Source organism: Choloepus didactylus, chromosome X, assembly GCF_015220235.1.
Source record: "Choloepus didactylus isolate mChoDid1 chromosome X, mChoDid1.pri, whole genome shotgun sequence".
NCBI classification, from domain to species: Eukaryota; Metazoa; Chordata; class Mammalia; order Pilosa; family Megalonychidae; genus Choloepus; species Choloepus didactylus.
In genome coordinates, this window is record NC_051334.1 from 44,326,106 (window position 1) to 44,343,179 (window position 17,074).

Here is a 17,074-nt window from a genome sequence, read left to right on the forward strand (position 1 = left end):
CTCAGAGAGAAGCTGAAAGAGATATTTTGGAGAGAAGCTAAGATATATAATCCAGAATTTGCCTCTGGAAGAAGCTGACACAGACTCAGATGCTTGGAGACACTGGGAGATGCAGACAAAAGGATGTTTGGAGATGCTAAGCTAAGAGATGAAGCCCAGAGTTCCCCCTGGAGAAGATAAGAGAGGACCTCCAGACATATAGAGGGAAATGCCCTGGGAGAACAAGCAAGGATGCACAGGAGCTGAGAGAGAGAAGCTAAGAAGGACAGAAGCCCAGAAACATTTTGGAGAAAGCCATTTTGAAACTAAAATCCAAGAGCAAAGGACCAGCAGATGCCAGCCAAGTGCCTTCCCAGCTGACAGAGGTGTTCCAGACACCATCAGCCTTTCTTCAATGAAGGTATCCTCTTGTTGATGCCTTAGTTTGGACACTTCTATGGCCTTAGAACTGTAATTTTTCAACCTAACAAATCCCCTTTATAAAAGCCAATTCATTTCTGGTGTTTTGCATAACAGCAGCTTTAGCAAACCAGAACAAATGGGTATCTATTAATCAGGAAAACAGAGAAGGCCCTCTTTTTCTGGTTTTTGTTTGTTTGCTTATTGTTTATTACCCCACCTACCCCCACCCCCAAGAAAAGGAACGTAAGTTTCACAAGGGCAGGGATCTTTGTTTTATTACTGATGTATTCCAAACACCAATAGTAATTACATAATACATTTTGTGGAATAAATAAAAGAAGGGTATTTTTGAAAATTCAATGCCTAGTCATATTAAAAGGGCCTCTTTTTTGTACAAGGCACCATTATATGCCAGATATTGTGGGGAATATGGAGATTCCAAGACCCAGTGGAGAGAAGATATACACAGGTAAGAAACAAAGTGGTAACATGCAATAATTGCCCCTCGTGTAGAACAAATAACTGGTATTAACACAGAAGAAAGGCAAGTAGCTTCTGACTAGAATAAAAATGGATGATATCTTTGATATGTGAACAAGGATTTGGAATACAGATAAGGTTTTGACATATGACAATAGTAAACAGAAATATTTAGAGATGGTAATGATATAAACAATGGCCCAGAGATGAGACAGGCTAGGAAAAGTTTGGAGAACTGCATGGAATAACAAATAACCAGGGTATAGGGTATATGTCTAGGTCAATGACAGATAAGGCTTTTAGGCAGAAAGCCTTCTGGCTTCCTAGACTGAGTGAAGTTCCCTCCTATGTCTCCCATGGGACCACCCCAGCCCAGCATCTGCCCCCATTGTCACACTTCCGTTCATGAATTGTAATTGCCTGCCATTATCTCCCAGGAGACTATAAACAACTTGGGGTAAGGGCCATGCTTTGGTTATCACTGTACCTGACACCAAGTAGGCACTCAATAGCTATTTGTTGAGAATGAATTCAACTGTGAAGGAAGTACCTAAAGGCAAGAAAGGGTATGAAATGCTATACTTGTTTTATTGATAAATCTTTCCAAAAGGAAAGCTGTAGGTTGAGATTTCATATTTCTCATCTCTCTGTAAATGACACTACATTGGTAACAACTAGTTCTATTATTAAAATCTTGAATTATGTAAGTAGGGCATTTCCTTGTGAAGAAACCTGCTATACTTGGCTCTATTTTCCACTGAAAATCATTAATTTTAGGCAATAATATCAGAATTAAAACAATTAACTAGCAATTGAAATAGGGGCATTTATAAAGTAATAAAAATTCATTAAAATGCATGACAAAAAGGGAAAATGTTAGGTTGTAAATATGGTACTAAAATAAAATTTTAAAAAAATTACAAACTGCACAACACAAAGAGGGATCTCTAAATTAACCATGGACTATGGTTAATAGTACAATTATAAAAAATGTATTTTCATCAATTGTAACAAATGTACCACGTCAATGCAGGGTGATAATTATAGGGTGGTATACGGGAATCCTGTATTTTATGCATGATTGTTCTGTAAACCCACAATTTCTCTAACAAAAAATAAATACATAAAATGTATGACAAGAAATTGAAAGAAAGAAACAAAGGAAAATTATCCAGGGGAAAGTTCAGTTAGTATGGTTGGAATGACTGTGTTGGTGTTAGAGAGGCTTTGAAGTTACAGTTGAAAAGTACAAAGAATTTTGATATTTTTCTTCCTACTTACACACACACAGATACACACACACCTCCTCATTTCCTTCCTCCTTCCTCCCCAATCTTAAATCTTAGTTCTATGGTGCTAAGTATCATGTCATGAGACAAGAAGAGAAAAAGGACAGAATAAAAAGCTTAAAAGGGGGCAAGATGAAAAAGAGGCTATGGAATATGTTTCAGAGTAAAATCACCCTCTCTAAAAGAGTAAAATGAAATTCAAGACTTTCAGGAAAAAAAAAACAAAACAAAGAAACAAAAACTCAGCTTCAGTCCCACTTTCCTCCGCCTCATCCTTAACATCTTACCCTAATGGTGTAAGTCCTGCCTCCCACGCGGTCCCGGGCTTCCAGAACAACCACGTTCAGGCCAGAATCATGGAGAAGTTTGGCTGCTGCCATACCTGGGAGAAAATACAATAAGTCATCAGAATCAAATAATTTCCAGACAACCCAGAAAGCTTCTCATGCTAACAGCCAATGAGAAAAGTCCATGTTGGCTCACATGCGAGCTACTGTTAAATTCAATATACCAAACTTCAAATTCTGATGACAATAAGTCATCAGGTCATCAGAATCAAATATTTTACAGACAACCCAGAAAACTCCTTATGCTAATAGCCAATGAGAAAAGTTCATGTTGGCTCACATGTGGTCTACTGTTACATTCAATCTACCAAACTCCAGGTGGATAGGGTTTCTCAATAGAAGCCTAGATTCCATGTATAGGAAACCAGCTGATATTTCTAGAAAGAACAAAAGGGATTTCATAGCTGATAAATGTGTCAAACCTTCAAAACATCTTTGGCCACTATGTAAAAATGCCTATCTTTAAGGACTAAATTGCATGATTATATGTCTGACGATATATATGAAAACTCAAAGCCACATTAAAGAGAAATGTGTGAGCCCCAGCAGACACAGGACCAAGACTAGCCACTGATTTCATTCCCAAGATGAATCTGAAAACCCAGTAAATTGAGGAAGACTGGGCCTTAAAATTAGACTTTTGGAAGTTGATGTAAAATTTCAAAACCGAGAACGTATAATTTAACCCCCTTATGCAACCTAATTCTCTGATGTCATCGTCATCCATTGCTGAAGAATGAAATGACTCCATCCTTTCATTTCTTTTATTCAATTATTAATTTAGTCAAAAATACTTATTAATGCCTACTTCATTCTTCTCATCCTGAAATAGGTTTTTGGTAAATCAACTTTCTTGAGGTAAATTTACATATAATAAATTTTACCCATTTTAGTAGAGAGTGCAATGAGTTTTGACAAATATAATCGGTCATGTATGTAGTTTTTAATACAAATACAGCCTGGATGTAGTTTTGGGTCTCAGAGCTCTTAAAATACTGCATCTTAAAAACCACTATTACAGAATTTAGTGGAGTTTGCTCAGGTAACAGAACTCTGGTGCTCTTACCATGATGAATTGAATTTGCTCAGTTCCAATTACCTTTCTCATTTGCTTTATGAGATCAAATAAAATCAATGAAATGCCAAGATGCTACTGTGGTTTCTTAGGCAATAAAAGAACTTCTCTCTTTTCTTTCAAAAAAAAAGCTGTGGAACTTTCAGACCCTACTAGTGCAGAAAAATAAGATTCCCATAAAAATAACCAATATTCATTTAGTGCTGACTACATTTGAGACACTCTTCTAAGTGTCTTGACTTCTCACAACAACCCTATGAAATAAAGTACTATTGATGTCCCCTTTTAATGGCTGAGGAAATTGAAGCAAGAAGAGGTGCCCAAGGTTATATAAGGAGTAGGTGGCTACGCCAGCAGGCAAACCCAGCCAGTTTAGCTCCAGTGTCTATATTTGTAACCATTATGCTATACCTCTTTCATGGGGTTCCATTCTTCATTGACTGCATCTCCCATTGTTTGCTACAGAGAAAAATCACATTTCCAAAGGTATTTTTCACTTTGTTTGGATCAATGTGCTTTTAGAACATTCTTGTACCTTGTGGTTTGATAAGAATCCATACAACATAAAATGTGATCCACGGTAAAAGTCATAACAAAAAGCAAAAAGCTGAGGCTTCAGTGATCATCTACTGGCTATCTTAAAAGAAGCAGCTCATTTTTTAAAGGGCTGAATTTTAAAGAAGCCCATTTTTTTTAAGGAAATGCTGACCTGGCATTTCATTATTTGAGTTCATCCATCTTCCGATTTCTACCCTTGGGTGCAGGGCTGAGGCTTCCAGTTTGTTGGGAGAGTGGCAGGGTAAAGTCCCCCAAGGCCATTGCCCTCACACAGTGTACATGAGCATTGCACAACCTTAATTTAGGGATACAGGGCTGGGATTTTTAACCCCTACTTCCCAATTTTATGTCCATAAGGAAAAAAGAGAAAACACTTCTATTTAAATTCAAGTTAGCAGATAATTCAATGACATCTCTCTTATCAAGCATCAGTTCAACAAATGAAATAACATGCAGCCATGGTAACAGCTGTTATCAGTGAGCTCAGATAAACCTCCTGAGCACACTGAGGTTTAAACAAAAGGATTCAGAATGAAATATAATATCACTCTTATACACTAGCATTTTATATTCTACAAAAGGAACTCTAAATGCAGTTACCCAATAATATCTGATGCTAAACATAAACAGTTATTAACACAAAGGAAGGTCTTATCTAATCATTGAATACAGTTCTCTATGCTTATCGCATGCCTTAAAACGTCACAAAAAGAAAATTACAAAAATATCTTTAAATAAGGCAGTAGGAAAGTATTTTGTTGGAAATTCCTTGCAATTTTCCCAGTAATGTTCATATGGTGATATTCAAAACTTGATTTAAAATGTACTTGGCCCATATATTGGTGGCTTAGGGAAGTGAATGCAATTTAAGAGGAAAGAATTCTAGAGAACCTAAAAAAAAATAGAAACTGACATCTGGTGACTAAAGTGATCACCAGAGGTGATTAAGATTGTGAAGAAGAGGTAATTCTCAAGGGATTCCTTAGTGATGACTAGTGAAAAGGACTAATGGTTTGACTGATCAAATAATAAGCAAATAATTAACTATACAGAGCCTCCCCAGCTTACAAGAGGGTTGTTTGCCAAGAGTTCATTTCTATTATGGTCGTTCGGAACTTTTAACACATTTTGCCATAGAAACAAAAATATGAGAGATGTTACATTCTCTGTGAAGTCTGGACATGTTAAAATGCAATACTGTTGTGAAAAAATATCATAAAGTAACAGAAATAGATTTGCCCTAAAAACACTAGACAATGCAATTGGCACTGTTTAAACACTATGCAATAGTTTCTGGACATGTTGCAATAACAGTCAAAAACAAATGAAAATATTCCCAATCGTAACAGCCACTATTACTAAGCGTCAAGCATTCACTTTAGTCTGTGTGAAGCGTTTTACACCCAATAGCTCATCTCATCCTCACAATGCTGAGAGATAAGGATTATTATCCTCAATTTGAAAATGAAAATGTGGAGGTTTAAAGATGTTCAGTGACTTGATGTAGGTTATATGGTAAATGGCAGGGTCAGAGTTAAACCCAAAACTTAAACTCTTGTACTAAAAAGGAAAACAACAAAAATACAGTAACTCTATGCACTGATTGGTACCAAGTGTCTTACGACTTTGATCTACCTCTAAAGATAAGAATGTTAAAATATCAGTTTTTCTTTTAAAACGGTATTTAACTTTTGCAAACAATTTAGAAGCAAGTTCATTTTGTACTTTTAAAAAGCTAATTAAGTTTGAATTTAACATGAAGGATCCATTAATATTTCACCAACTGATTATCATTTGGAGCTTTCAGAAGCTTCCGGTATGCATTCCTGAGAGACATCTGACAGGTCATTTCATCTACTTTTTGCTTCCAAATGGTGCAGGGTGAATAGTATTTGTCTTCAGGGCATCTCCCTTGAATGTAATCATAGTGTGGCACACATGAACAATGGTAGACTAATGCTATTAAAATTATAAAAACATCGAAACTCTCTTCAAGAGTAGTTTACTTGGAATAGGTCTCGTCAAAGTGATGACTACCTTAATTATAATTAGTACCCATATTATTTTAAATACCTAGATCAGTGATGGACAGCAATATTCACCTTCTGTTCTTCTAGTTTTGTACCATGGAACATGGCCCCAGAGTTAGGTACCGTAGGAGACTGGAAAATACACAGTGGAAGTAACACCGAAGTTGGCCTCTTCAAAGTGTCTTAAGGGCACTTGAGGAGTCAGGATATGGAAGGAAGGAAAAATTACCACTTGCTTCATTCTTTGCTTTGTCAATGGGTTTCATGTTCTTCATATCAGAATCTTACATTTAACAAAACTTTTAAATATTTTTAAATGTCAAGTTAATTGTTTTGAAAACATCAGGAAACATCTGTACTTCAATACTACATAAGGAAATTTTCCCAATTTAAAGTTACAAAGAAAACCCCACAAAACCCAGAATCATGTTAACCAAAATTGACAATGAAATTAACCTTACCTCAAATCATGTCTAACTTTATAACCCTGGTAAAAGATATAGGCACCCCTCCACCACAACCAGGAAGGATAAAAGCCAAGAATATGCAAATATCCCTCATCACTTCTGTCACTTCTGACAAAGCAATGCTTTTACGAGGAAATTCTAGAAATAACCAAGTGACCTTCTGATCAAAGAACTGGAATTCTTTGATGTCTCTAAAAAGAACGATTTTTTTTTAGTTAGTTATTTAACAGAAACACAACAAAAAAGATCTGGGGTAAGAAGAAAACTGTCCACAATTTGAACTCAAATTCATTAAAGGGAAGTTGTATTTGTAGGTAGAATTCAGATGTCAGTTGTTGAACTTTTCAACACAGGATAGGTAGGAGTCCTTGAAGACATAAACCATTACTAAAAACAGCTAACATTTTTGAGCACTGACTGTGTGCCAGCTTCTATTCTAACTGTTTCATATAAAATTCGTTTTTCCACTAAACAACTCTATGAGCTGGGCAGATGTAGAAAGTGAAGCCTACAAAGGTCAAGTGAAGTGTCCAAGGTCACAGAGCTAGCAAGTGGTAGAGTCAGTATTCAAATCAAGGCAATCCGACTCAAGATAAAAAGCATGTCCTGCTGATGGCTTGGTATGCCGAGCCCTCTGTCTTGGGGCTTGCCCTTATGAAGCTCTTTACTGCAAAGGAGAGGCTAAACCTGCTTGTAATTGTGCCTAAGAGTCTCCCCCTGAGAGCCTCTTTGTTGCTCAGATGTGGCCCTCTCTCTCTAGCTAAGACACCTTGGCAGGTAAACTCATTGCCCTCCCCACTACATGGGACCTGACTTCCAGGGGTGTAAATCTCCCTGGCAATGCAGGATATGACTCCCGGGGATGAATCTGGACCTGGCATCATGGGATTGAGAACATCTTCCTGACCAAAAGGGGGATGCAAAATGAAACAAAATAAACTTTTAGTGGCTGAGAGATTCCAAATGGAGCTGAGAGGTCACTCTGGTGGACATCCTTATGCACTATATAGATAATACCTCTTAGGTTTTAATGTATTGGAATAGCTAGAAGTAAATACCTAAAACTACCAAATCCAACCCAGTAGACTTGACTCTTGAAGACGATTGTATAACAATGTAGATTACAAGGGGTGACAGTGTGACTGTGAAAACCCTGTGGATCGCACTCCCTTTTTCCAGTGTATGGATGGATAAGTAGATAAATGGGGACAAAAACTAAATGAAAAATAGGGTGGGGGGTGGTTTGGGTGTTCTTTTTTACATTTATTTTTTATTCTTATTCTGATTCTTTCTGATGTAAGGAGAATGTCCAAAAATGGATTGGGGTGATGAATGCATAACTATATGATGGTACTGTGAACAGTTGATTGTACACCATGGATGATTGTATGGTATGCGAATATATCTCAATAAAACTGAATTTATTTAAAAAATAAATTAAAAGTTTTAAAAAAAGCATGTCCTGCAGTCTTCATCATTCTAAATGGTGAAACACTGAAAGCATTTCGTTTGATATCACAAGGATGCCCATTATCAAGGCCACACCATCAGGGCCACTCCTAGCACACTCAGTGCCTTGGTATAGATTACGTACCCTCCTGGCAGGTAAATATCAAAAAGGTGTCCTTCTTCAGATGAATGCAGCCCACATCAGTGCAAATAGCTTGGCCGGTAGTGTGGACTGGATTGCATGCCCCCTTTCACTGCATCCGCCAGGCAACCTTGTGCAAGGCACCACCTGAATAACTTTATGTTTTGGCCTTGAAGCTCAGAAAAGTTATTTCTTGAATGATAAGAATTTAATTATCTATTTTGGAGCCTCAATCCTGCCTCTGCCTCCTCAATTCTAGTAGACAGTTGATACTTAAAATGCTTATTGAATGGATTTATTTAATATTCTTCAATAAAGATGATAATTAATCAATCAATAAATAAATGGCTACAGTGTGTGTCTATATAAGCCTAATATAAAGAACCCAAAATAGTCATACATACTGAAAGTGATTTCCTCTGGTCACACTTAAAATATTAAAGGATATCTTTAACATTTTCTAATGGAAAGTGTTGGAAAGAGACAGCTAACTAATAATAATTGCCACCTTATACTTATGCAGCACTGCACAGTTTTCAAAACTCATACACATTCGATCACAATAACCCTGTGAAGTTTGCACAGTTAACCCCAATTCTCAGATCAGAAAATGGAGGCTCTGTGAGATTCAATGGCTTGCTCAGAATTAAACAGCTAGCAATGGCAGAGCTAGGTCTGAAACACAGTGTTGCTTTTGTGCCCTATGTGTTTTTCATAAGCCACATTAAATCCTATCGCACACAAAGTCCTGTGTTGTGAAAGTAAAAATCCCAAAGCATGCATGGTTTTAGAATCAGAAATATATTTATTAACTTTCTCAGAAAGACTATGTTGATAAAAATCATTTGGAGGTGTCTAAAGCCCTGAGACCATATCGTTACAGGAAGGTCTGAAAGCATTTGAGGTAATGCAGCGCTCTCTAAGACTGCTCCACTGAACTACACGTTAAGAGCGACTTTAGCCAAACAGTTCCTCCTCAAGTTTGGACCGACTTCTCCTCCCTGAGATCACACCAATCATGCCTTTTTAGAAAATCAAAATTCCGCATGACAAAAACCAAACATACCGATGTGAATCATCATTTTGATCATTGAAGTGCAGACTAAAATTAAATTATTCACATCTCGCATAAAAAAATGAAAAAGATATGACTCCAAGTCTTTTTGGAAGCACAGTAACCCTGTTTCCTCTAAGATGATCAAAATGTATAACACAAAAACAAATGGCAATAGCTTGTAAAATAATGGAGACCCTTTTACAGAAGCCTCAAGCTGTGGGATGATTTATGATCTTGAAAAGGATAAAAAAAACATTGAGCTTTCATAAGTTGCCATAGCAACCTTTCTCCAGATGCAGCAGCTTCAAGATGCTAGAATGAGATTGCCTTCCAAGGCCTTTCAGAATACATCTAAAACCATAAAAATTGTTTCTTTACCATACCTTATATGCAAATAATTGCATTTTCTTGAAATGCCAGTAATCATAATGAGTCTTGTTTCATATCCAAGCTTTTCTCTTTATCCGTTGTTGCTCGAAAGGGATTGAATATCTTTTGTGTATTATAACTGTGTTAGACGAAATTTGTTTTCTCTTTACCTGACCATGGTTTCCCATGAAAAAGTGAAGCAAATTTAGAAATCATAGCTTTGTCTTTCTCATGTTTGTGTGTTAAATTATTCATTTTTAAATCTGTTCCATAAAACAAAAATGTAATTCTCATATCTCAAATCCTTTTGGGAATTGGAGGGGTTATGTATGAATGAACAAAAACAAATGTTTCCAAGAATACTGTTTTTTAAAAAAAGCAGAGAGGACTTTTGATCAACCAAGATGGCACTGTAAGACATTTTAGGGTGCTGTTCCTTCACAGAATCTTTAAGCGACTAGCAAAAACTGGCAGAGCCATCTTCCACAAAAAAAAAAAAAGAAAAATAGTTAAAGGGTTGCAGTAACTGGATGAGTGACAAATCAAGAAAACATAGCTTTAAGAAAGGTAGGAGAAGCTCTTGGCACTCTTGCTGGCCACTTCCCCACCCACTCCCTAGCACAGAGTGAAGCCACAATGCACTCCATTGTGGAATACTGGCCCTGTTCTGGAGGGAGCAGAGTAACCCCTATGCACATACTGGGGTGCCTGTATGTCAATGCCAATCTATCGGGTGGCACCCTGAACCAGGAAATGTGTCTCTGGCTCGCCATCCTAGAACTTGCCCTGCAAGCAGAAGCAGCTTGATGATAGCTAAAGCACTGTAAAACTGATTAGGTAAGAACAGTCTGGGGCAAATGAATACCTTTTATGAATTCCTGTAAGTGGGGGAATTCCTAAGGTCAAGAGTGAACATAAGCTCAGGACAAGACTCAGACTCAGAAAAAAATGAGAGGGCCCTGCACTAAACTTTTGCCTTGGGCTTATCTTCTTGTGAAAGGAGGGCTCAACTCAGAAGGAAAGCACCAGCCAACACAGAGCCAATTTGCAGACTGTGAAAGGTGTTTTTCTGTTTGTTTGTTTTTCTTATCTCCTGACACTCAGAAAATCTCTGTCATATCACTAGCTGGATAAAATATTAACAGACAGCCAAGGGACTAAATCCCAGAGTTAACACACAAAAATATTAAAATGTACAGTGTGCAACAAAAGATTATAAGACAAAGAAATGGGAAATGATGGCCCATCCAAAGGAACAGCATTAAAAAAACATGAAATATCAAAGAAGAAAAGTTTTCTGTGGCCATATCAAAGATTTTTAAAAAATGATCCTCAGTATAATCAAGAAGAAGAAAGAAAATACAGAAAAAGAATTAAAGGATATATGGAAAACAATGGATGAACAAGATGAGAATCTCAATAAGGAGGTAGAAGATTTGAAAGGAACAAAAAATAATTACTGGAATTAAAGACCACAATAACTGAAATGAAAATTTCCCTAGAGGGTTGCAAAAGCAGATTGGAGTTGGCAGAAGAAAGAATCAGTAAATGTGAAGACAAGACAATTGGAATGACTCTGGCTGAGGGGTAGAAATTAAAAAATTATTTTACAAAGCAAACAGGACCTAAGACACCTGTGGGACAACATCAAGAACACCAAAACATGCATTATGGGAGTCCCAGAAGGAGAAGAAAGAGAAAGAGGGTAGAAATTCAAAGAAATAATTGCTGAAATTTTCACAAATGTAACAAAAGACATGAATACACACATTCAAGAATAGCAATGAACCAGAAACAAGATAGACTTGAAAAGATCCATGCCCATATGGATTTTAGTAGCCAAACTGTCGAATTCCAACGACAAAGAAAGAGTTCTGAAAGCTGCAAGATAAAAGCAATGTGTCATGTACAAGGGAGCTCGAATAAGATTAAATGTCAATTTCTAATCAGAAACCATAGAGGCAAGAACTCAGTAGGAGGAAATATTTAAAGTGCTGAAAGAAAACAATTGCCAACCAAAAGTTTTATATCTGGAGAGACTTGTCTTTCAAAAATGAGGGAGAGATTAAGACATTACCAGATGTTATGGTTTGAAGCTGTTAGGTACCCCAGAAAAGATCATGTTCTTAAAGCTATTCCATTCCTGTGGGTGTAAACCTATTGTAGGTGGGACCTTTTGATTAGGCTTGCCCCAGGTGGGTTTAATACTTTTACTGGAGTCCTTTATAAGAGATGAAATTCAGAGCACACAGAGAAGCTGAGAGAGAAAAGTCAGAGAAGCTGAGAGGACACACAGAATACACAGGAAAAAAAATACAGAAACAGGGAGGAAGCCACTGAAGTCAGAAGCTGGAAGCAATGAAACCCAGGAGAGAAAGGAGAGACTGGCAGATGTCACCATGTGCCTTGAGGATCACCAGTAGCTGGTCTTCAGGGAGAAGGTATTGCCTGTTGATGCCTTGATTTGAACATTTTCATAGCTTCAGAACTGTAAACTTGTAAGTTAATAAACCCCCATTGTATAAGCCAACCCATTTCTGATATATAGAATTTTGGCAACCTTAGCAAACTAAAACACCAGATAAAGAAAAAGCTGAGGGAGTTTTTCACCACTAGATTTGCCCTACAAGCAATGAAAAGGAGTTCTTCAGGCTTAAAGGAAAAGACACTAGACAGTGGATTAAAGTGCTATAAAGAAATAAAGGCCTCTAGTAAATGTAACCATATGGGTAATTACAAATGCCAGCACTATTACTGTGCTATATATTTGGTATGCAAAACCACTTTCTTCTTCTTACAGGTTCTAAAATGCAAATTAATAAAAAGTCATGATAAATCTATGGTTTTGGATGGACAATGTATAAAAATATAATATGTTAGAAGTACAAACAAAAGGTGGGGGAAGGAGGGGTTTAGAAACAGTGTTCGTGTATGCTATTGAAGTTAAGTTGGTATCAAATCAAACATGATTGTTATAGACTTAGGATGTTAAATTTAGCTCCATGATAACAACAAAGAAAATATCTGAAAATATATATACAGAAGGAAGTGAGAAAGGACTAAAAATGGTACACTACAAAAGTCAAATTAATATGAAACTAGGCATTAATGGAAGAATGAGGAACAAAAAAGGTATTAGACTTACAAAGACCAAATAGCAAAATGCCAGAAGAAAGTCTTGCATTGTCAGGAGTTACTTTAAATGTAAATGAATTAAACTCTCCAGTCAAAAGGCAGACATTGGCAGAATGAATAAAAAGGCTTGACCCAAATATGTTTCTAAGAGAGTCACCTTGAATTTAAAGACACAAGTAGGTTGAAAGGATGGGGGAAAAATGTCATGCAAATAGCAACCAAAAGAGAGTTAGGGTACTTATACTAATATGAGATAAAATAGACTTTAAGTCAAGAACTGTTACAAGAGACAAGAAAGGTCATGACATACTGATACAGAGGTGAATTCAACAAGAAGACATAACAAATATAAATATATATGCACCTAACAGCAGAGCCCTAAAATATATGAATCAAATATTGAAAGATTTGAAGGGAGAAATAGATGGTTCTACATTAATAGTAGGAGGCTTCAATACATCACTTTCAATCATGGATAGAACATCTAGACAGATCAATAAGGAATTACAAGACTTGAATGAAACTCTAAACCAACTGGAACTAATAGACATATATAATGCACTTCACTCAACAGCAGCAGAATTCACATTCCAGGATAGAATATGTTAAGTCAAAAACAAGTCTCATTAAATTCAAAAACATTGAAATATACAATGTATCTTCTCTGACTACAGTGGAATGAAGCTAGAAATCAACAAAAGAAATAGAAATGAGAAATTCACAAACATGAGCTAATTAAACAGCATTCTCTTAAACAACCAATGGGTTAGGGAGGAAATCACAAGGGAAATTAAGAAATATTTTGAGCAAATGAAAATGAAAACACATCATACTAAAACTTATGGGATACAGCAAAGGCGGTGCTGAGAGGGTAATTTATAACTCCAAATACTTACATTAAAAAAGAAAGATCTCAAATCAAAGACTTAACTTCACAACTGGAAGATCTAGAAAAAAATTAAGAGCAAACTAAACATGAAATGAGCAGAAGGAAGGAAATAAAGATTAGAGGGAAGATAAAAAGAGATTGTTAAAACAGTAGGGAGCATCAACAAAATCAAAAGTTGGTTCTTTGAAAAGATCAATAAAATTGGCAAACCCATAGCTAGACTGACAATGAAAAAAAAAAAGAGAGAGGATGCAAATAAATTAAATCAGAAATGAAAAGGGGGTCATTATTACCAACCACACTGAAATAAAAAGGACTATAAAAGGATACAGTGAACAACTGTATGCCAACAAATTAGACAACTTAGATGAAGTGGACAAATTCTTAGGAACACAAGAACTACCTACAATGACTCAAGAAGTAGAAGATCTCAACAGACCAATAACAAGTAAAGAGATGGAATTAGTAAACAAAAACCTCCAAACAAATAAAAGGTTAGGACCAGATGGCTTCACTGGTGAATTTTACCAAACTTTTGAAGAAGAATTAATGCAAATCCAGCTCAAACTCTTCCAAAACATTGAAGAGAAGGGAACTTTCCAATTTATTTGATGATCCAGCATCATCCTCATATCAAAGCCAGATACATATATCACAAGAAAAGAAAATTACAGATTAATATCCTTAATGGATATAGAGGCAAAAATTGTCACAAAGTACTAGCAAACTAAATCTCACAGCACATTAAATGAATTATACACCATGATCAAGTGGGATTTATTCCAGGTAGGCAAGAGTGGGTCAACATAAGAAAATCAATTAATATAATATTCCACATTAATAGAATGAAGGAACAATACCCATGATCATCTCTATTGATGCAGAAAAGGTATTTGAAAAAACTCAGCATGCTTTCTTGATATAAACTCTTTGAAAACTAGGAATAGAAGGAAACTTCCTCAATGTGATAAAGGGGATATAAGAAAAACACACAGCTAACATTATACTCAATTGTGAAAGACTGAAGGCTTTCCCTCTAAGATCTGGAACAACATAAAGATGCCCATTGTTGCCACTGATATTCAACACTGTACTAGAAGTTCTAGCCAAAGCAATTAGGCAAGAAAAAGAAATAAAAGGCATCCAATCTGGAAAGGAATGAGGAAAACTTTCCCTTCCTGCAGAAGAAATGATTGTATTCATAGAAAATCCTGAAAAACCCACAAAAAATATACTAGAGCTAATAAATGAATTCTGCAAAGTGGTAGCATACAATATCAACATGCAAAAATCAGTGGTGTTTCTATATACTATAAAAGGATACAGTGAACAACTGTATGCCAACAAATTAGACAACTTAGATGAAGTGGACAAATTCTTAGGAACACAAGAACTACCTACAATGACTCAAGAAGTAGAAGATCTCAACAGACCAATAACAAGTAAAGAGATGGAATTAGTAATGAACAATCTGAAGAGGAAATTGAGAAAAAATTCCATTTGGAATAGCAACTAAAAGAATCAAGTATCTAGGAATGAATGTAACCAAGGATGTAAAGTGTTTGTCACAGAAAACTACAAAACAGTGCTAAAAGAAATCAGAGAAGACCTAAATAAATGGAAGGACATTCCTGTTTGTGGATTGGAAGTCTAAATATTGTTAAGATGTCAGTTCTAACCAAAGCGATTGACAGATTCAATACAATCCCAATCAAAATTCCAACACCATTTTGCAGAAATGGAAGAGCCAATTGCTACATTTATGAGGAAGAACAGGGACTCCAAATAAACAAAACCATCTTAAAAAAGAATAACAAAGTTGGAGGACCCATGCTTCCTGATTTTAAAACTTATTACCAAAGCTACAGTAATCAAAACAGCATGGTTTTGGCATAAGGACAGACATATAGACAAATGGAATTAAACTGAGAGTTCAGAAATAAACCTTTACATCTATGGCCAAATGAATTTTGACAAGGGTGCCAAATTTACTCAGTGGGGAAAGAATAGTCTCTTCAACAAATGGTGCTGGGAATGTTGGATATCCATATGCAAAAGAATGAAAGTGGACCCCTACTTCACACCATATAAAAAAATTAACTCCAAGTGGACCAAAGACCTAAATATAAGGGTCAAAAGTATAAATCTTCTAGAAGAAAACTTTGGAAACTATCTTCAGGACCTTGTGTTAGGCAATGGTTTCTTAGATTTTTACACCAAAAGCATGAGCAACAAAAGAAAAAATAAATAAATAGTACTTCATCAAAATTAAAAATGTTTGGGTATCAAAGGACTTCATCATGAACGTAAAGAGGCAACCTATACAATGGGAGAAAATACTTGGAAACCACATATCTAATAAGGTTTTAATATCCAGCATATATAAAGAAATCATACACTTCACCAACAAAAAGACAAATAACCCAATGAAAATATGGGCAAAAGACTTGAATAGACATTTTTCCAAAGAAGATATACAAATAACCAATAAGCATATGAAAAGATGTTCAACATCAATAGCCATCAAGGAAATGCAAATCAAAACCACAATGAGATACCATCTCACACTCCCTAAAATGGCTACTGTTCAAAAAATACAGAAAACAAGTGTTGGAGAGCATGTGGAGAAATAGGAACACTCATTCATTGTTGATGGAGATTTAAAATGGTGCAGCTCCTGTGGAAAACAGGTGTTCCTCCAAATTTAATTATACAAATACCATATGATCCAGCAATCCCACTTCTAGATATATACCGAAAAGAATTAAAAGCAGGGATTCGAAAAGACATTTGAACACCAATGTTCACAGAGGCATTATTCACAATTTCTAAAAGATGGAAGCAACTCTGGTGTCCATCAACAGATGAATGGATAAACAATGTGGTCTACATATACAATGGAATATTATTCAGTCATAAAAAGGAATGAATTTCTGATACATGCTACAACTTGCATGAACCTTGAAGACATCACACTGAGTGAAATAAACCAGATAAAAGAATAAATATTGTATGATCTCACTGGTATGAAATAATTAGAATATGCAGATTCATAGTCAGAAACTAGAACACAGGTTACCATGAGCCAGGGTGAGGCTAGGGAATGGGGAATTAATGCTTAATTGGTACAGATTTTCTGGTTGGGGTGACAGAAAAGTGTTGGTCATGGATGGTGATGATGGTAGCACAACATTGTGAATGTAATTAACACCACTGAATTATATATTTGAACATAGTTACAGGGGAAATTTGGGGGTTGTATATATGTTACTGGAATAATTTTTAAGAAAAGGAATGTACAACACAGTGAACCCTAATATAAACTATGGGCTACAGTTAATAGTATAATTATAATAATATTGTTTTATCAATTGTAACAAAGGTA

At 35.9% G+C, this 17,074-nt stretch overlaps 1 protein-coding gene across 1 annotated transcript in view; it reads right to left on the reverse strand.

Annotated features, from left to right (window-relative positions):
* The window catches only part of MAOB (monoamine oxidase B), a 116,479-nt gene that overhangs the window by 68,693 nt on the left and 30,712 nt on the right, over positions 1-17,074 (reverse strand). The window contains exon 2 of the mRNA XM_037822090.1: positions 2,459-2,553. Within this exon, the coding sequence (XP_037678018.1) occupies positions 2,459-2,553 (95 nt within the window). The remainder of the gene's footprint in view (positions 1-2,458; positions 2,554-17,074) is intronic.